The sequence below is a fragment of the Tinamus guttatus genome, unplaced genomic scaffold (assembly GCF_059628265.1).
Source record: "Tinamus guttatus ecotype Peru unplaced genomic scaffold, ASM5962826v1 Tinamus_guttatus_pri_ptg000004l, whole genome shotgun sequence".
NCBI lineage: Eukaryota > Metazoa > Chordata > Aves > Tinamiformes > Tinamidae > Tinamus > Tinamus guttatus.
This window is the reverse complement of record NW_028288538.1, coordinates 2,070,171-2,091,175: the sequence shown is the minus strand read 5'-3', so window position 1 is coordinate 2,091,175 and position 21,005 is coordinate 2,070,171. Positions and strand designations below refer to the sequence as shown.

General features: G+C 45.6%; 1 protein-coding gene across 1 annotated transcript in view; it reads right to left on the bottom strand.

Moving 5' to 3' along the window:
- Nucleotides 1-21,005, bottom strand: part of MEGF11 (multiple EGF like domains 11) — a 243,547-nt gene that overhangs the window by 79,719 nt on the left and 142,823 nt on the right. Inside the window, exons 8-9 of the mRNA XM_088534729.1 lie at nt 2,381-2,627; nt 579-699 (exon numbers count right to left, since the gene is read on the bottom strand). Coding sequence (XP_088390855.1) covers nt 579-699; nt 2,381-2,627 — 368 coding nt within the window. The remainder of the gene's footprint in view (nt 1-578; nt 700-2,380; nt 2,628-21,005) is intronic.

Here is a 21,005-nt window from a genome sequence, read left to right as displayed (position 1 = left end):
CCTCTCTCCCAAAGGAGCCAGTGCAGTGCTTGGGGAACGTTCAGCTGAGCTCTGAGCACTGTATGCAGTGTGGAGGCAGTGCAAAAAGGTGTGGTGGATATCCCAAGGAAGTGCAATGCTGAGACCACCTTTGCTTTCTCTTCTGCTCCCACACAGATGTGTAACGGGCAGTCCCTCTTACTTGTCTTACCTGTGTTGGTCCCCTGTACAATGGTCACTATAAGGCATGGAGTGGGAGCCTGCCAGCTAAGTGCTGCATGACAAAGGTGCTCCTGCTTCCAAACTGGCTCCAAGCTCAAGACATAGAATCACAGAATGCTGAAGGTTGGAAGGGACCTCTAGAGATCACCTAGTCCAACCCCCTGCACACGCAGGGTCACCTAGAGCACGTGGCACAGGACTGCGTCCAAGCGGGTTTGAAGATCTCCAGAGAAGGAGACTCCACAACCTCTCTGGGCAGCCCGTTCCAGTGCACATGACGAGCACTAGCAGGTACTGAGCCCCCCGCCCACGAGCCCCTGTTGTGACAGTGTATTTCTTACTCCAAAGTGAGGGATGAGCACGACCGAGGCACGTACCGTCCAGCCGGGCGGGCAGGAGCACTCCCCGCTGACGTGGTGGCAGATGCCCCCGTTCTGGCAGGGGCAGCGCAGCTCGCACTGCGCCCCGTGGCTGCCGGCAGGACAGCGCTCCTCACAGCTGCCGGGGGACACAAACACACAGGGAGGATTTAAGAAAAAATCTTCCAGGAAATTGTAAATGAGGAAAATCTGTACCACAAGGCACCGTAGCAGTCCTTAGGTAAATCAGGAGAAGGCCAGGAAGCATTAGCTAGTATTACCAATCAACCAATTGATAGCAACTAATTAGCTAGTATTACCAAGGTTTCTTTTGTTTTTGTGCCACTTGATTTTCATTTATGAGCCAGTGGCCCAGCCCTGCAAGGCTGATGCATGGGGTGGTAATTATTATGCAGGTACCAAATCCCTCCCTTGTCAGCAGGACAGCCCATATCTGTAAAAACAGCCCACGTAAGTAAGTGTTGCAGGATGAAGCCCTCAATGTGAATTATGTGACACAGCAATCAAACAAGCTGCAGATAAAACAAAAAGGATGGCATTAAAATGCTTGAAATTTCTCCAACCACTAAAAAATATTCACATTGACAGTGCATTAAGGGCTGACAAGAACTCAGCATCATTTAAACTCTTTGGGTCTTTGGCTGGGGGCAATGCAAGGCTAGTCCCTGGAAAAACAACTATGTCTTTCACTCTTTGAGGCCTCTGCAAGTGGTGCTTTTCAGCAATGCCTCTTCCTCTGATTCCAGTTCTCAAACACAGAGGGCTCTTCCCTTATCCCAGATATCTCTCCTGATGAGGAGGTTCATGCAAAATATCAGTGGTTGGCCCTGCAAATATGGCTGAGAACAGATGCACTGATGTCAGTGGGACCATTCCAAGCAGCAAGCTCAGCCTCTAGCAGCAAGTGCTTATGGCACTGAGGTCACAAGGCTATGAGGAAATCATGTACTAAATAAAATATTCAGAAGGTATATAACTTATTTATGCAGGTTAATACTGTCTTTATTATTTATACTCTCCTTACTGCAGGCCAACAATAATATTAAACTGGAAAAGTATTAAGACACCTGTAATAGATCTCCAGCCAAATTCAGTGACTAAATTCTCTTTTTCCTGTAAATAATTTCAAAAGCCATAATTACTTCTGAAACTACTGGAAAATCTCTAATGAAAACTGATGTTACACTGTGGGCAATTTTAAACAAGAAACTATTGCTTGCTGTCCTAAAATTAATATGCAGATTTTGTGAATCCTACTGGTAAACTTTCAATGTGGTATATGGGGATTTAGCTACATGAGTCTCGTTAAAGTTAATAGGAGTCACACCGCTAAATCCCTGCTCACTATGCTAAAAATTTACCCCCTAGATAGTAAGCTGATATACTTAACAGTAATGCTTCCTCAGTTAGATTGAAAGTCAAAATAATTGGGGGTGGTAAGTCCCATTTGATAGCGCTAACGAGTAGAATGTCCAATTGCTTATAAAAACTGAACTGTAATTTGGATCGTTTTCACCTACTGGAATTAGGAGCAGCTAGAGTTGTACAAGCTGGAAAATATCAAGGATTTTAAAATTCACTTAAGCACCAAATTTTATTTTGCCATGCAGGCAGACATAATTAGCAGCAAAAAAGAGATTCCCTTTGTTCGATCTCCCTGAAATTCTGTTTCCTGACCACAAAGGAAAGGGGATAATATATTGATTGTGTAAACTTTATCAGCTGCTCATTGCATTAAAGGCAGTCAAAGCAAAGGTGTGGAAGGACAGCGCGTGCAGAGCACCTGCCCCTGAACTTACAACACGCCGGTGTACCCGGGAGCGCAGCGACACTCGCCCGTCTTGTGGTCGCAGGTGGCGCCGTGGTGACACTGGCACTGGAGCTGGCAGCCCTTGCCGTAGCTGCCCGGGTCGCAGAGCTCCTCGCAGCGCCAGCCGCGGTAGCCGTCGGCGCAGACGCACGCGCCCGTGATGGGGTTGCAGAGAGCCCCGTTCTGGCACTGGCAGCGGTTGCTGCAGTGGGGCCCCCAGTGATCGCTGTCGCAACCTGGGAAAGACACAGGAGTTGGTTAAGGAGATGATCAGTGAAGTGCAGCGCAGGCAGCTCATCCCATCCTCTCCTGCTGGGGCTGGCAAGCAGGCAGAGAGGCTCTGTCAATGCCAGAAACTTCCTCAAGGGCCCTCGAACTTTTTAATACTACCCCCAATCCAGCAAGGTGCTTTAGCATGCAAGGAGACACCAGCACGAGTCACATGCCTAAATTTGAGGACTTGTTTAACACTCTTATTAGATCAGGACCTAAATCTTTTAATATCCTGTTTCTTAGTGCTCTTAGATAGCTGGAAGGAATGAATTTATAGTGGAATTAGATGCAGAGGATCACATCCCGACTGCAGTGTACCTTAATGGGAGGAGAATTGCCAAGCAAGTCCTGTAGATTTAATAATGTCATCAAATATAGTTTCTTTGCACTGCTCCCATAAGATAATAAGTACGATAATCTAAAAAAGGTTTGCTCTTTTGGTGCTTTTTTTCTTAGGGAGTAAAGAGATGGGAGGGAAAAATACCGCTAGAGACTGGGTTTTGCTTAAATCCACTGCAGGTTTACGGAGGAAGGTCAGGAGAGCGTATGCCAGTAGTTTCTGGGCTAGCAACAGTCGGGATGTGCTAGCGTTAGAGAAGGGCTCGTGGCCGTGGTGCTGGGGGGTCCTTGCCCATAGTGCTGGTTGCTCCAGCCCTGCCTCACCCGGCTCCTGCCGCGCGGACACGGAGCGAGAGCCGTCCATGAGAACGCGGGATGGGAGCGAAGGCGGCAGCGCAGGACCAGCAGGAGCCTGATGTGCCACAGAAACAGCCCGCAGCACCGCAAGGCCCCCCTTTAATCTGTATGCACGCCGAGCCACCGAAGCCAAACACCCAGGGGTCAAGATTTCCTCAGCGGAAGGTCAATGAAAAGCGGGGATTTCTTCAGAAATCCTACCTTCCACTTAACAGTTCTGTTAATACGGCTATGTCAAAGTGCAAGGAGATTGTCATTCAGAACAGTTGCTGGCGAAATCTCCAGCAAAGACATGGTTACAGATCATTTTCTGGGTATACTTTATTGCACTCACAGGGCTGGTTTCAATTATAACAGCCAAAACATTTCTACAGTGTAAAATCCACGGAAAAATGGGAAATGAGCTGGTAATCTCGGCAATGCAATTGTCGCGACAAACTCTTGTTTGCAAACACGTAAACAAATCCATAGGTGGCACTTAGTCATCAGGCCAGGGGCTCTGCTGCCAGCCTTAGCCATGTAAATGCAAAGCCCACCCCTGTCAGAAGCTCTTGCCCAACAAATCCCATACGTGATGGAGGCAATTTGGGCAAGTTTGTCCTTTTCCTTGAGGGCAGGGTGCCCACTGCTCAGTTAGAGAATATTCTGATCTTTGGTTCACAAACATGCACTTCCTGAGCAGTGGTGTTTAAGGCCAAAACGAGTCCATGAGAAGATGCAATTCCAGTGTCTCCAAGAGGATCTGCGAGGGCTGCAGGACACGTGCAGGACATGGTCTCATGCCCTGCAGAGCCCGCTGTGCAACACAGCCCCGTGCACATCCCGCCCAGGCCTCACACGAGTTTATTGCTTGGCCTCATTTTTCCCACAGCTGTAAACAGGGCTGATAGATCCTCGCTAAACGCCACTGGGAGCCAAGCAAACAAAATCTTCCCTTTTTAAGCCTTAAATTATTACTGAGAATCTGTGGGAAAGGCAGATCTATCTTTACTGCGCACAGACTCTAGGTAAGATGCTGTAAGCTTTCTGGGGCGGGCAGCAAATCTGCTACAGCTCATGTTGTTCATTAGCAATTTCTCCCCCAGAAATGCCCATTTGTTTCTCTGCAGAACTTGCAAATCAAGGGCTGCAGTTCTGTGCCTCTGCAGAGGGTACAAACTGGAAGCAGAAGAGGCAACAGCCCTCTGGTTGGGCACAAATATCCCACTTCATCCTGCCGGAATCAGGGACTTGCCGCTTCCCTTACCGCTCCTCCCATGGCAGCGCGGGCTGCCAGGCTGAGAGGTGCTCTGGGCTGACGTGACTCCAGTTGCAATTAATTTGCTTAGGAATGGATAGGTAATACTCATTAGAAAATGAGACTAATGCTTTCGTCTCCCGTGTCGCAGATGGTGGCTCCAACCATCCGATTCGTCTGGTTACTTTCTGTTCTTCACTTTGAAAGAAAGCGAAGGAGAAATAAACCTTTTATAAGGTGGGAAGACTATTCTCCACCATCATGTTACGCATCTTGTTTTGCATTTACCCTGTTAGTGCCCAACACAACTCCCTTGTAATACATCATAGCATTTATATAAATAAGCCTTGCATGAACACTTATTTGCTATTTATGTTTTTGGTCACTTTTTATTTTTTTCTTGTATCTAATTCCACTCCACAAACTAACTGAAAAGAGGAACAAAATGCTCCAGGAAAGAGCAGTGATTCTTTTAATTGGTTGTATCATCCTAAAATACCCAAATCTGGACAATAAAAGAAGCCCACAGTGACCAGAAAACCAGCTGGCAGTTAGATAGATTTTCCAAAGGTTTCTAAGTACAAGGCATCAGTGATCACACACTGAGGCATTCAGCATGTTTAGCCCATAGTAACTAGCCAAAATGTTTTAATTATGTATCAAATAAAACAGCTTGGCATACCAGATAGATAGCAAGAATATGAATTTCATGGGGATTTATTAGGGAAATGACATAAAAATGAGAGTTAAAGTACCTCTGAATGCTTATGGAAGAGAAGGATAAAAAGGCAGGGATAGTATTACAGCAAGATGGGGTTTGAGCTGTGTCATTTACAATGTCTGATACAACCCTGGCAGTCACTGGATGGCTTTTTACAATGCTAAGACAGCAAGCAGGCTTTGACCATCATTCCCTACGTGGTTCTGACCATTAACTGTAATACAGACATCTAGGCTAAGGTCTTGTTGTCTCTAGTGGTAGGATCACACATACCTGTTGATGAGTTGGGCTCTGATAGATTTAAGCCGTTATCTCAGACAACAAAGATTTTCTGCTTTTAGTTACTGGGCAGAGACAACACGTCCAGCATCAATTCATCCACTGCTAACTAACCGCAATGGGGTTTGAGTGAAATTTGGAGGCACTGAGCTAGTGTGAAATTTGTGATACTGGAATATCATCCTTACCTGGTTTAACGTTGCAGTAATCTAACACGGAAATAAGAGCTTTTTTGCTTGAATTTTATCCGTTCATGTTTTTCTTTTTGCTTTATTCATGTCCCATACCTCAGTGACAAACTGTGGAGCTGTGAGTAAATTTTTCACCTGTGTAATTTCATTGGTACATTATATGATATTTATAAAGTGATCACTCATAAATCAGCATTGTGGTAACCTCTGTATCTTTACAGAGATTGAAAGATACAGAATTTGCTAGCTAAATCCAAGTACTTATTCATACGAGTGGTTGCACTGAGCTCAACAGGGCCACTCATGTGTGTGAGACTGCTCAAGTGCGTAACTAGCTGTGGGACTGAGCTCTAGTACTTCCAGCTGGAGAGGAGAAAAACAGAAGCAACCAAAGACTTGAGCACCCTCCACGCGTTTTCCTATAGACACCAGGGTGGCAAATCCTGGCTGGTGCCTCAGAGCCTGGGGAAAGCAGCGTCAGGGCCAGCTGGACCGAGGACACCAGCACTGCTGCTCCTGTGGCCATGGAGCTCCAGCCCAGCAGGGTCCAGCGCTGCTCCTGCTGTAGAGCCTCTGTGCGCTGCCGTAATGGAGATAAATAACAGCAGCAACACCATGTGAACAGAAAGCTGATTAAAGCTCACACAGGAGCTCCACTGTAAACGCATATGCCATTAAAGATGTCAAAGTGATCCAGATACCATCGATACGGAGCACAGCCGGGGAGAGGGGCCGTCAGGAAGGTACAAATCCTACCCCCGGCCCCACGGGTGTTTGTCAACATGGCGGGCGCCGCCTCGGGAGCAGCTCGTGCTCCCCGCGGAGCCGCCGCCTCAGCGGGAGCCGCCATCTTTCAGGCCTAACGCTCCCTGGCAAACGCGCTAACTTACTCGCGTTCGCTCCTTCAAAAATGTGACTAGAGATTAATTGCCACCAATAAAGACAGATATAACTCTGGAAAGGACGATGCTGGTTGCCTGAGCGTAATTACAGTTGTCTGAATATGATAGTATGACAGGGAGAGATTCATCTCTTGGTGGAAACACTGCTCAATGCAGCACAGACTCTGTTCCTCCTTTCTGCATTCCGACCCTCTCTCCAAAACCTATTACAGGCAGCTCCAAACAGCCAGAGCTACAGCAGCAAGTGACACCCCGTTCCCAACCTCGCTCCGGTGTGACCAGGAGGCATCAAACACACAACGAGGCCGCGTCGGCCGCGTCGCTTCGCTCCCCAAAGGCCATATTTCCCCCTAAGGAATAATCAGCGAGTTGCTGTGTTCTGGGTCAGTAGAGCTCTCTGGAATTTACTGCAGCAGCACACGCTGGACAAAGAGTAAGTAAACACTCAAGTTGGAAAATTTAGCAGATAAATAAAATGACAATGAAGAAAGGTGTGCCATTTATCAAAAGACTTATCTGGATGAAGGAGAGTTAGCTCTGTTCTTGGCAGTGCTTTTCCACCACAGCGCAGATATGCTCTTAATATGAAAACAGCATCTTCTACGAACCCTTCTTAAGGTCTCTGCATATGTTGTTTTCATCAGCATAGGCCTGTGGGAGTCTGTTTTTAAAGCTAGTGACCAGCCCCATGTTCTAGGTGTGCGAAGGCAGCAGGACGTTCATAAACACCCTGCAGAGAACACGTCTGAAAAAAGCAAGTGGGTGCAGAAGGGCAAGTGGGTGCCCAAGGGCAAGTAGGTGCTTTCTGTAGCCTGAGATCTCAGGATCAACCTCGGCTGCTGGCATTCTCACTTTCAAAGGACTTCCTGCAACTTCGCAACAGAAAAAAGTACAGAATGGAGCTGATAATCAAGAAGGAATAATCCAGAATATTTCTAAATGCCACTTTGAATGTTTAAATGAAATGCCAGCCTTTATAAAAGGCAAGCAGGGCTCAAATGAACTTGCTGAATCTAGGAGGGCAAAGTTTATCATGGATCATTTTAGAATTTACTTTGAAATTAAGGCTAAGGTCACCCCTAAATATAATTATACTACTGTGGAGTGATTGCACGAGTGCAAACGATGGTATAACACAACCCCAACTCTGAATTTTTTCTCTCATGCAGTTTTGGAATCTGACTAGGTTCACAAAGCTTTGCCTGGTCATTACAAAGCAGGAACAGAAACAGCAAAAGTCAAAAAATATGTCTGGACACGGTGAATAAGAGGTTAAAATAATCAATTACCTTTTTACTCCCTGTACTTAGCCCAAGAGCAGAATTGCAGTCCCTGTCCCAAGCTGCCGCCTGCCCCCAGTGCAAACTGGCTCCTTTGGCTCCCTCCAGCACCAGGAGTGCAACAGGTTCGAAACAAGGTCCGTGAGGAGGGAATCCTCTCGCTGTGACAGTTCACGCTGCTTTATAGTTGGCTCTGAGCAGTGCTATTAATCTCCCACGCTGGCATTACGAGCAACACCAATACGTTTCCACGGGAATGAGCCAGCATGTTGTAAAATCACTTCCTGATCTGCTTGATTCCAACCCAAAAGACTGTTTATCTTGTAAGACTGTTTATCCCCAGAGCTTCCAACACATGTTTATGGACCATGGCTGTTCTCAAAATAACCCAGACCTTCAGAAGTTCTTTCCATGGATTTTCTCAAAGGTGCTTAGAGAGGAATATTCAAATTCTGAGATTTCAGAATGAGAGACCTTTATCTACACGACTGCTGCGCTAGTGGGTGCAGGTGGATTAGGACCCACCATTCACGTTGCAGTTAATTTTCTTCTTTCTAATTGTATCAAGAAGATCATAATAAACCATGAGACGAGATGTGTTGCACAGGTCATACAAACTACTATAATCCAATAACAGCCGAAGCAATAAATAGGTTGGATTTCTGTAAATAACCACTTTTTTGGGTGACAATGAAGTTGAAAATAGACTTTAGTAAATGATCCTGCTGCAATACTGTTTAGATTACCTGAACTGTGTCACAGGCAGGTAGTTGGTCACATTGTTCAAGTTGCACATTAATACTTCCTACTCTAAGATGCTATTTGCAGTTCCTGACAACTTTTTCAGGTCCAGTTTCAGCTTCAGGCTCACTCACAATTGGGGATCAGAGGGGAGGGAATTTTCTCTTAAATCAGTGAGCTACGGCAGCAGGTTTTGCCTGCTGAAGTACATTCTTATACACCTTTTGCTGACAAGCTGGGACAACTTCTACATATAGAGCAACAGCTTCAAATTTGGCAGAGCTGCCCCACGCTCTGTACTTACGTGCCCTCACTGAAAATTCACCTGCATCTGCCCAAGTTATAAAATCTGCGGTTTGCAAACAGCATCACCCGGATAACTCGTCGGCTACATCCTCACAGATTGCATCCGCGTTAAGCAGCGGCACTAAGGGCTCCCGGGGCCCAGCGGGGTTTCTCTTAGGGTTGTTCCTCACAGGGGCCAGGGCTGTTTAATCTCCATGTGCTGAGCGGTCCCCGCAGAGGCCGAGCGCCTGCTCGTGTGAGCCCACTCCTCGCCCGCCCACGTCTGCTCTGCTCCGTGCTCATGAACCCCATGCACCTCAGCTTGATGACGCTCTGGATAGAATTTTCCTGCTCGCCTTTTGCTTTTTAGGGAAAAAAAACAAAGAAGCTAGGGAACATCGCGCATAATTAAGCGTTTAACTTATGAAGTGGGTGTCTGAAAAGTCAGAAAATGTCAGGCTGAAGGTTGGAAGTGCGGCAGTAATTCAATACTTGTGTCTATGAATTATGATGTGGTCTTTAATTAGGGGAGCAGAGGCTCCTGTTTACAAGCCCTGCCATTTTCTGACTTCTGAGCAGTTCGTGTGGCAGCCCTAAGGTCCCCAACCGTGATTTTCGGTGTAGCAGCCCTGAACTCTCTGCATTTTTATCTCAGTTGCCAGACTTTCAGCCACAGCATCTATAACTGTAATGAAGAAAATGCGAGTCGCAATGTTTACACTTCTCAGACGAATATGTTTTGCATATGTAAATATGCATTGGTAAGACTATCCGCCCAAGCAGCAAGAGCCTGGGGTTAATTTGGGACTGACAGACCTTGAGCTCAATCTCAATTTGCAGGTTTATAGATCAGTCTTCATCAGGCGGAAAGAAAAAGCTAGGTAGGGAACATCAACAGATTTTCCCCAAAATGGATAGATTAATACTCATAGGAGGGAATTAATCTACTCTTTTTTCTTTTGGTTGGTTTGTTTGGAAGTTTTTTGTTGTTATTTTTAATAGGGACAGGCGGACAACTTTCAAACTTCAAGCAAGATTGTATCATCCTTCACAAACAATTGTACCAATTCTCTGACATTCATCACCTGTGTCAGATATGAAGCGTGTGGCTGCTTTAGGTCAGGATTTAATCTTAGGTGCTGATCTCATTAGTCCCTGACTCTCCACATGTGGTACCTAATTCAATCACAGCACTTCTGAGACCCTGCAGTTTACTTTGGGTCCTCTGAGGAGACATTTCCTATTGAAAGTAATCCTTGTTTAAAGAACATCCCTACAGTATTCCGCAAAATGCTTAGACCACTTGCCTAAGTTGTTCCTCTTATTTTTGGACAAACGAAAACAAAATATTTCTAAGTCTTCTTTCAACTAGAAAAGAAAAGTTGAGTGTTTGGATGTTTGCCTGGTCAAATCCCACAAAGAACTCAACATATTTTGGAAGCAGCAAAATGGAAGAAATGTCTACTCCTGACAGCTATCAAAGTGTTGTGTTTTCAGAATTTCCATCCTGAGCTCCTGAGCTATTTTGACAGAGGCTTCAAAGGGAGCGAAAATTAGAACACAAAAAAAATCAGAGAAGACTTCCGATATCTTTTCGTAGAAATTACTGCTCAGTTAAATGAGCCTTTAAGTCTACTGACACTCTAGATGTTACAAGGAATTTAAAACCATGAAACGCTGCATAAGGGAGCGACAACCCTCTACCAGCTCTGGCTGCTTTGCTCCTCATTAGAATTTTTTAGAGAAGATGCTGCATTCTTCAAAATGTTTTTTTTAGTGTCATATTAATGGGAGACAAAGTCTGTTCTTTAATTAGAATTTTACTGTGCTGAATTAAATAATACATGGGCAGAGTATCAAGAGCATAATAAAACTAAATGAAGTTCCTATCTTTCCTCTGTATGAAACGTTGCAGTCCTTGCTGTGGCAAAACTTCCATCAACACTTCATCATTACTGCCCAGGCCAGGGTCGCAATAACGGCATGTGTGGGTAACCTCCTTCCAAATTTGCTCTTCCAGCCCATTAAAACTTTTGTCTCTCAATCTTTCTCTCTCTACTTTTTTAACATCCATTATCAACTTCCCCTGTTTTCATTGGCTACCTCATGAAGTTTGCTGTAATGCCTCAGCGGAGAATAGAATCAGTTTTGCCTCTCTGAATGGGTAGAAACATCGGATATGCTGAGAGCACTGCAGAACGGCACAGAGGGAAAGCTGAGGGTCCCTCCCCAACCAAGCGCCGCCGAGATGGTGGCTGTCAAGTGTGTTGGTCCGAGGCAACCGAAATGCAGGAGCAGAGGGAGGGATTTGCCCCTGGAGAGCTCCTGGCACACGGTGCGTGCCCGGTCCTGCCGCGCTGGGGATGCTCGGGGCGTCCACCGCCCACGGCATCGCGCCGAGGTGCTGGGGGAGCGGGAACGAGCTCTCCTCCCTTTCTCGGGGTGCAAATGCGAGGTGGACTCTTCTCACAGTCCAGCACGGTGCCTGTGGCAGGCTGGTCGTGTTGGATGTCCCTCAGTGCCGCCCCATGGAGCGCTCTGGAACGGGGCAGGAGGACAGTGCCTCTCACCCGAGGAGCAAACTGACCGTGATGAAGGGAACTGGCTGCAGCCAGGGGAGTCAGTCTTGCCCCTGCTTTGCCTGGCAGTGCTGGGAACCTCCACGGCCTCAGCCCTGGAAGGTCGCGCTGCTGATGTTCTGCCAGATATGGAATACACCTTTATTTGCAATTAACGTATTGTTTAACGAAGAAAAGCAGCTTGTGCCAAAAACGGTAAGTGATGCAGAGCGTGTTCCACCTCATCCCTCCATCCCTACGTGCATCCCTCCACCTCTGCACACGCGCTGAGCAGCTCGGGGGAGCAGTGCACAAAATGTGACCACCCCAACAAGCACAGGGAAGATACAGTGCAGCTAGTCAGGCAGCTTCAGATCCACCAGGAAGATTCACCTTCATGAGAACAAAGAAACACAGCCCTCAGGCATAGCATAAGGCACAATACTGGCTCATCAGTCATTTTTAAGGTGGTCAATAAGCAATTTATTTTATTGCTTTGATATTGAAACCCAAAGTAAACACTGTGGGTTGTGGTACTTGTTTTTATTTCCAGTGGCAGAGCTGTAAAATAAAAAGAACTGCTTCTTCATCTGTGCCACAGCCCCATCCGAATACCCACGTGCTGCTTCTCAGCAAAATAATTTCAGCTCAAAGGATGCTCTGCCCCAGGAACCAAACCTGGGAAAGCCTCAGCTTCTCCTATGTGAATTCAGTTACCTGAGGATTTCAGGAGAAAATGAGGGCAGCACAAGGCCTGGTGGCCTTTGAAATATGGGTATCTTGCATCTGAAACAGTTTAAAAGCTTACAGAAAGCTCTATGCAGGTAGCTACATAAGGCTACCAGCTGTTCTCTTTTTTCTAGCTATACTTAAAGCTCATATGGCTCTTTAATGTTACCTAATGTCTTCAAGATATCTTAAATACACTGCTGTCTTTCTCTTAGAATAAACCATTACTACTAATGTCCCTTTCAGGCATATAATAAGAAGCACTTTCTAAAAAAGGTCTTGCCCTAAGTAACCCAGTAAGAACTCAAATGTTCACTCAACAAAACCGTATTTTGAGATGCAGCACAGTCCCTGTGCATATTTTTATATATTTATCAACAAAAAAACAGCAACTCTGAAAAAGGTTTTCTAGCTATTAGGGAAATAAAAGCATAAAAGGGATGGGGACTGAACTAGAAGAACTGTCTGTCCTCTTTCACTCTGTGCTCAGGCACTGAGATGTAGAATAAGGAGCTGGTAAGGAGCTACCCAGACAGGCAGACAAATATGGCACAGATCAGCTACCAGGGCACAAGGGTTTGGACACGGGGGCAGGAACACCCGCGCCAGCAGCCACCCGGGTTATGCGGGAGAATCCCAACGTGTCCGGGATCCCAACGCTCCTGCATCCCGGCTACCCGTGGGGCGGCTGCAGGGACAGAGCCCACGGCTGCTGCGGTGGGGCCGGGAGGTTCAGCCCCACTTCAGCAGTCCTAGAAACCAGCTACATGCAGCAGCTTTTTTTTTTTTCCCTTGGCCAATTTAATTTCTCTCCTTTTTAGTGACAACTGTCACTGAAAAGTAAAAAGCAAAACAGACATACGTGACTTCTTGGCTGGATGGCAGCGGGGAAGCAAATGGGATTTTGCTGGAGGAGAACACAGCATCTGCACATTAGGGTTTTTAATCGCCAGATTCCCTGCAAGGTTGGTATCTTTTCCTTTTCCTAGCAGCAGAGGAGCTATATTTTAAAAAGCCGCAGTGAAAACGAGCGGTTTGCAGAGGGATTTCCAGATGAGCCAGTCATCAAAACTGCGGTTCCACGTCCACCACGGGCTTCGTGGCTGCAGCCCAGCGGCGTTGCAGGCCGCAGGTCTCTGCTCGCTGCAGCGGTCTTGGAAGGCGCTGGCCACGCTGGGCTGCGCTGGTGCCCACTGGAAACGTCACGGATGCCACGACCGCCGTCCCCTTCGCTAACCGAAGGCCTCTGCTCACGGCTGGACACCCGCAGCGACCAAACACCGCGCGCACCAGCGACGCAACGACGGCGAGAAGGAAACGGCCCAAGCCCAGGCTAGACCCATTTCCTTGCTGGCAAACAGGGCCATGTCGAGCACTGGCACCTGCGCCAACTGCGGGGTGATCTCGGAAGGCTGCGGACACGCACACACAAGTCTGATGGCAGGGAAATTAGCACCCGTCCTTCCTCTTCTCCCCCTTCTAGGAGAATTTACTAAATATAACCCACCCTTTTAATATTTAATGGTGTCTCTGGAATGTTGTTGTTTTTGAAAGCGTTCTTTCCTGACTGGTTTTTCATCATCAGACTTAGTAATCAAGACTTTTTACTCAGAATGGGTAATTAATTGAATTATTATTCAGAGTACATTACTAAGTGAATTTCCAAGTATGCTGGCATAATAATACAAATGAAAATACGCAACAGTTTGGAATCTACACTGTATGATGAAATCAAAATGTGTACATTTTTGCGCACATTTAGACAAGTGTCTCCATCTTCAACGTCCTGTACAAACACTGACTAATCCCCACGTTGCATTTTTGAACTAGGAAATACGTTACCACCATTCTGTGGAATGGAAACTGGGCAGCTGAATGACACTATATGACATAGACACCCATGTGACACCATGAACAAGTGGTATCACTAAGAACAGCTTTGATTTCTGAAGTCTAGATGTATGTTATAAATACTCTAGATTATATTTCTTCACTAGTTTTACAATGCTACAATAAATTAAACACGTGAAGAATTATTCTTTGCATATACAAAGGTTAATTTTTAATTTTTCTGTTTCTCATCAATATTAGTCTTTTTAAAAGTAAAAGATGCCATAAACACAATTCCTTATTTTAGCTAAACTGCTTTCATTAGGTATTTCAACTCCAGCAGTCACTTCTAATTTAGTGAAGAAACTTAACTGTCAACAATTGATGAGTTAAGTCTTTTTCAAGCAATACTAAAGCAGGTGTATTTGTCAGGAAAGAAAGTACAGATGCTAGAGATGCATCATTTATAAAAATTATATATATATATATATAATTAATATCTGATGCATTAAAAAATCTTTACAATAACACTGAGCTACGAAGAAATGGCCAGTGAGATGCATGAGGTGCGGGAGCGTCGCGGGGGCCTTCACTGATACCGACAGCTTCAATCACGCCCCTGACTGCAGAGTGGATATAACCTTAATAAGTGCTTATTCAGCATAATGAGATTCTAATTAAAAAGATGGCTCAAACAATAATCACGTCTTCATTTCCTTAACTGCTTTCCCCCCAGCATCCCGAATCAGGACGAGGCGGAAGCTGAAGGGACCGAGGAACGTGGCACTTCCCGAGCGAGGCTCTTCCTATGGCTGTGACGCCGTCGGGTAAAGGCTCCACCACAGAAACACAGAGGAGAAACCACAGAAAATCTCCAAGTGAGGTTGTTCATTCACACAGATGATTCACAGCAATTCAGTAAAACGCTTTCCGACTGCATGACTCTCACTCCTAGTTTTACAGTTCCCAGTTCTACCATTCTCCTTGAGGCAATGCAGGATTCACAGTCCACATTTGCTTTTTCTGTATTTTCTTCCAGCACCATTATCACCTACTTTGCTTCTGTTGATCTTGTCTTTCCCTCCACTGACTTGGGCTCTAACAAACCAAAATGCGAGAAGAACGACACGATATTTGCTGCAAGATTTCCAACAGGACCTTATACCTTTTATTTCCCTATTTATTGCCATGGCGGCTGAATTGGAGTTCTTACAAGGCAAGGGATTTAAAAGACAGTTAAACTACACACGCGGATACTGCTGGAGCTTCTACAAACAGTCCCTAATTAAAACTGGAAAGTGTAAAAAGAATTAAGTTCACATTGTACCAGACAGACTTGTCCTTATAGAGACCTTGTAGAGAGCACACTTTAAATCTCTTATTGTTCTGTAACTCACATATATGCAGATCCTGTACTTGGCACAGCCTTAATTTCTGTCAAACTAAAAGAATCCTAACATTTTCTGTCAGGAAGCTGCTGCAAGTCCTGAAGAAAGCTTAAAAAAACCCAACTGTTGACTCATTTCTCTTGTTCCTAGCAGATCTGAAATGAGGAAGACTTGAAAGCAGCATTACGAATCCAAGAATTCTCCTCACCACTTGAAAAGCCTGCAGAAAATTAATTTAGGGGATCAGGATTAAGATGACGGAAATTATTGGGTTCTTAGAAGAAGGCGACTTCGCTCCTAGGCTTGAGGACATGGGTGCCTATAATTTAAAAAATACTCATTTCTAACCTTCTCAATGTGCTGTCAAAGCAGGGAGGTTCCCAAGGAACGGCTGTAACATGGCAATGCACTGAGCCTGCTCGGGCCGTATCCCGCCGTATTCCAGAACTGCGGCCCAGCAGGTCAGTGGATCCGCGGAAGACTCTTTGGCGGCCGGTGGAGCTGAAAGCCCCGCAGGAACGCTGCCGTGGGACACAACAAAACGCCTTCAATTCACCACAAAGGTGGCTCTCCTGCACATTTTATGCCTAATGATGTGAAAAAGCTTCCAAAAGGTAACGAGCCCTTGGCTCTTCCTGCCTAGACCTGGAAAGTCTGACAGACCTTAGGAAGCCGTGATGGAAAGCAAGTTCTGATGGACACCAGTCAATGTTCACGATGCCATTGTAAAAAGCAGTGTCCTGTCCCCTGCTCTTCCTTGTAGGAATCTCCAGAGGAATTCCTTCTAGGAATTTAAAACACCTTGTACCAGTTTCTATACATTTTCTTCAAATGCTTTTAAACTCTACAGCACCAGCACAACAAATGGGTGAAAACACAATATTTAGAAGTTTCTAAAACATGCCGCAGGGGAGCACAGATTGCAAGGTGTCATTTTCTTCCTGCGCCAGTCGAGTGACCCGCTTGGGTCTCGGCCCTGTAGATCTGAAACGACACCAGCCCAAACGCAAACCCTGAAATTTCACTGCAAACCCAGACACCACTTGAGTGCCAAGCAACAGTGGACACGCTTCATGCACAGCCTAACTAGTCTGTTTTGCTAAACCTCTGAAAAAATAATAATTGCAGCTCTTCATTGCTCTGCCCACCCAGACAGCCTGCCTGCCCTCCGGCCACCGGCAAACCACCGAGCTGCCTGTTTCCATCTCGCTCCTGGCACCAGGCCCCACGTGTGAGGACGGCTCGTGTGCGGGCAGCCCTTCTCCGTACGGAGCAAAAATCCCAGGGAAGAGTCGTTAAGCAGGAGCGCTCATTAAAACCCTGACCCCAGCCACCGAAATGAAAGCGCGGCACCGCTGGCTGTCCGCGGGCAGCCTTGTGACCCCAGCCAGCTGCAGACTTCTGCTATCAGCACGTCTAGCTGCCACCACAGAACAGCGCGAGGTTGAAGCTCCTTAAAAACTATTTGAAACTGCCCATCCAAGTCCTGGTTTTCCAAGTCTCGATATTGTAATACTTCCCTTGTGGGAGATGGTTTTTACGTTCCCTTCAGAGCCCAGCGCGCCCGGAGCGCCGCCGCCAGCAATCCTCCTCGGAGGCTCTGGCTGCTCAGATAAACACATCCGCCTTAGTTTACACTATTTACACTGTCTCGCTCTGAAATTCTTTATTGATGCCAAGGTTTTAGGGCTTCACTTTAAGGCACGCAACAGTTGTGCTCAAATATACCCGAAAGCTCCTCCATGGTTTCCATATGTTCTCAATTGCCGCCGAGGTCGAAGCTGGCAGCTCGCTCAGCCTGCCCGAGATGCGACCGTAAGTCTTTGGAATTAGGGCTTTTAACAACTCTGCTTTGCCTGATTCTTGTGCAAACCACTCAATCTGTCTTGGCATTTAAACTAAAGACATTTTTATTTGCGGTTGCTTTTGACTGTTCTTGGAAATACACTTCCATGAAATAGTGCTGTTGTAAAACACCTTAAAAACAAGCTCGAGGTCTAGAAAACCATAAAAACGCTCTCGTCATATCCATCTTCCTCCCTAGCACATTAGGCAATGCGACTTAATAATAATCAATGATTTAAATATTATTGCTATAAAATCTGCACCCTGCCAGGTAATTGTAACTTCAAAACTGAGGAATATTCAGTACTGCTTTCCTATCAGTATTTCACCACCACATTAAAGAAAAAGAAAATACTTCTTTACTCTCTTTTACCAAAAACCTTAGGCAAAATTAATTTATGGCAATCACAATTACATAGCTGAGGCCTTTTTTTTTTTGAGTTAGACATAATGGGGCAGCCAACATTTTTCTGGGTTTTGATCTTTACGTGAAGTTTGGAGGAATCATTTTTTACTGAGATGAGGCTATCAGCTGTTTACTGTTCTTTATAACAGGGAGAGGCATTCCTGAGGAAAAGTAAGGAGATAACATAAAAATAAAGGTGCTAGGGCTTATGTGAGCAAGGACCATTACAATTCACAATGGACTAATGAAACGTCACTGTGCAACTCCCAAGAAGCACGTTGTGACACCAGGAACTACCTGAGAAGCTGGTGCTGGAAACCAAGAGCAAAGCCCTTCTCAGGGGAATACTCGCTCACTCCGTTCTTAGATCTTACTCGTGTACGCTAGTTCTTGAGAAAAGCCCAAAGCCATTCATCTTTTATTACTGGTACTAAAACTTTGTCATTCATAATTCAGCATCTATAAAAAAAAAACAAAAATAAATGCCCAAAATAAGGAGAGGCAAGACACGCTTCTATCCACACAGACTGCCTGAGTGCTATTTACAGGGTAGCTGCCTTCCTTTACTTTAGGATGTATTACCAATTCTCTACATTAGGATTTTCTGATTTTCTATAGGCAAGATCTTGCGAGTGACCGGCCTTTTATAGCAATTAAGTCTCCATATGAGTTTGATATAATTAGGACAATAATAAGACCCCCATGATCAGTAAACATGTATTATATTGTATGGCAGCAGCCGTGTGTCAGCCACACGCTTGCCCTAACTTGCTCTGAGGTCTTTGCCAGGTATGAAAGCTCAGAGAATATTTGGCCATAGGTTAAGCAAACAGCAGCAGTTTGTGGATCCAAGTGTCGCTGCATTTTGATGCCACCCTTCTTTACTGAGTCTACTGCAAGCAGAACAGGAGGAAGAAAACACAGACTGAGAGAAGGAAAACAGCAGGACTGCGAGGAAAGAAGGAGAAAATGTGTGTCAGGAAAAAACAGAGGGAAATAGGCTAGAAGAAAGAAAAGAAAGAAAAAAATATATATGTAAAATCTGGTGAGAGGAGGGAGAAAAATAAGCAGCTGAAAGGGAGGGCGCCTGAATTCACCCTGACCTTGCAGAGAGCATTACCAAGGACTCCCACATCGGTGTCCCACATAACGTGCCCATGAAAATCATGAAGGTCACTGTGGCATTATAGGAAGTCGCCAGCAGTGAGTAGCCCATTACAACTACCACAAAAACAATCAATTTGTTTATCCTTGTTAACTGAAAGCGAAAACAATGTGTGATGCGGGGCCGGGGCCGTGTCTTGCTCCCCAAGGCCTTCATCCTCCTGCCTCCTCCTTTCCCCCGCGCTGGTCGCACGATTCTGCCTTTTCCTCCTCGACAGGCAGGCAAGAATAACGACCAGCCACAATAAAGCAAAGAACTGCTGCAGGCACCCACACTGCGGCCCGCGCCACTGCCTGGGAGCTGCATCAGCAGCCGGGCTTTAAAACTCAGAGCAGCGCCGAAAAACTGACAAATGCCCCTCGCTCATGTCCGGGTTGTCACAGTTATTGGGGCCTCCGGAGAGAATGTCAAAGAAATAAAGCAAATTTCTTTTTTTGCTTAATTCGTGTCAATTGATTTCCTATTTTTAATTAATAATTCTAATTATGATGCAGCAAATTTACCCAGCAGACATAACTGGTTTAATCAGCGTCTATTGATTGTAACAGGAGAATTATCCCAGTGTTCCTGACACCATTGATTTTCTGTTGAGGGAGCAGCAGAAAACGGGGGCCGGGCTGCCGCCGCTGTCGGCTGGCCCTGCTGCTGGTCCTTAGGCCAGGAATTGGTGCTCCCGACCCTACAAATGAAAACGCAGATGGTAGCAGCGCTTCAGAGACCGAGTCTGGTCATTAAGTTATGATACAAATGGGGGGGTTAGTCATAATGATTAACAGGGAAAGACTGTTCCAACAGGGAAAGAAAGCGCGTGGACGCTGATCCGAAGAAAACAGCAAATTTTAAGAGAGCCGTTGGAAAAGCCTTTGTGAAAGTGAGGTCTCCAGCTCATCTCTGCACCCCCGGTCAGTCCCTGTGGATACAGGTGGCCTTGGTGCTGTGGAGCGGCTCGTGGTTGTCCCCTCCGTTGCCACCGCGCCCAGGAGAGACGTGAGGAGCCTCGTGGGCCCCGCGGGGCCAGGCCGGAGCGTGCAGGGAGCCGGAGCACCAGGTTTCCCCATTCCCAAGGGAAGCTCTCCTGGCAAAGGCGCTGCCCTAGAGGCGAAACCACCCGTAATAGAGCAAATGCAGCGACTTCTGCGGCTGCTAATTCATATTAGATACTTTCTGTTTCTGCTTACTCCAACTATAATGTGTCAGTAATAAACATGTGATTAGATTAGTTGCCTTTTTGGCTAAAAATACTTGGATCGGTAAAACTGATAGATAATTACAGTAACAGTTATTTGTTCCCTGCCAAACCTGTAGCACGGCACGCCTGCCTGCAGAGTTATGTCTTTTTAAGTACAAAAAGATAAGCAATGCACATCATGCATTTTGAATAATGAGAAAGATTTCCTATGGCCAGCATTTGAAAGGGGAAACAGCCTGTGGCTCGGTACAAACCAGATCTATTTATGTAAAATGGGCTTTTAATTGGAGCTACTTATCCCCGTGATATAAATGAAGCAATGCAAAATGATTGATGAACTCTGGTAATTATTGTTATAGCACCTTGCAAACTACAACAAAAAAAATCTTTCATGTTCATAATGGCTGTTTAAATTTTAATAAGATACAAAACTGCACTTTAGTAGGCAAAATATTAATGCTACATTTTGAGTGATATTTATATTTAAATACAAGCAATATTTAACTGAAAACTCAGAATATATGTGGAGTGCTGGGCGGATTTATTTAAGTGATAAATCAATCTATTTTGGAAATACACAAAAGAAAGGAAAATATACATTAACTATTATTTGCAGTAGCAAAGTGTGGGCATGACACAGCAGAAGCTCGTTGTCTCCCTGGGTACAAAGAGGGATAACGAGGACGGCGGCGCAGGACGCTCCGGCTCACAGCAGCGCTGCTGTTGTGTCTTTATTTCTGTCTAACAGCAAAGGTTAAGAGTGCAAAAACAGTTTCTGTTCATTATTATACAGAATGAATAGTGATATAAATTCTTAATAATTGTTATACCTATGGGGCAACTAAAGCAATTCTGCTCATTTAAATGGAAGGGAGGCTGGGAACTGAAGCTGTTCCTCA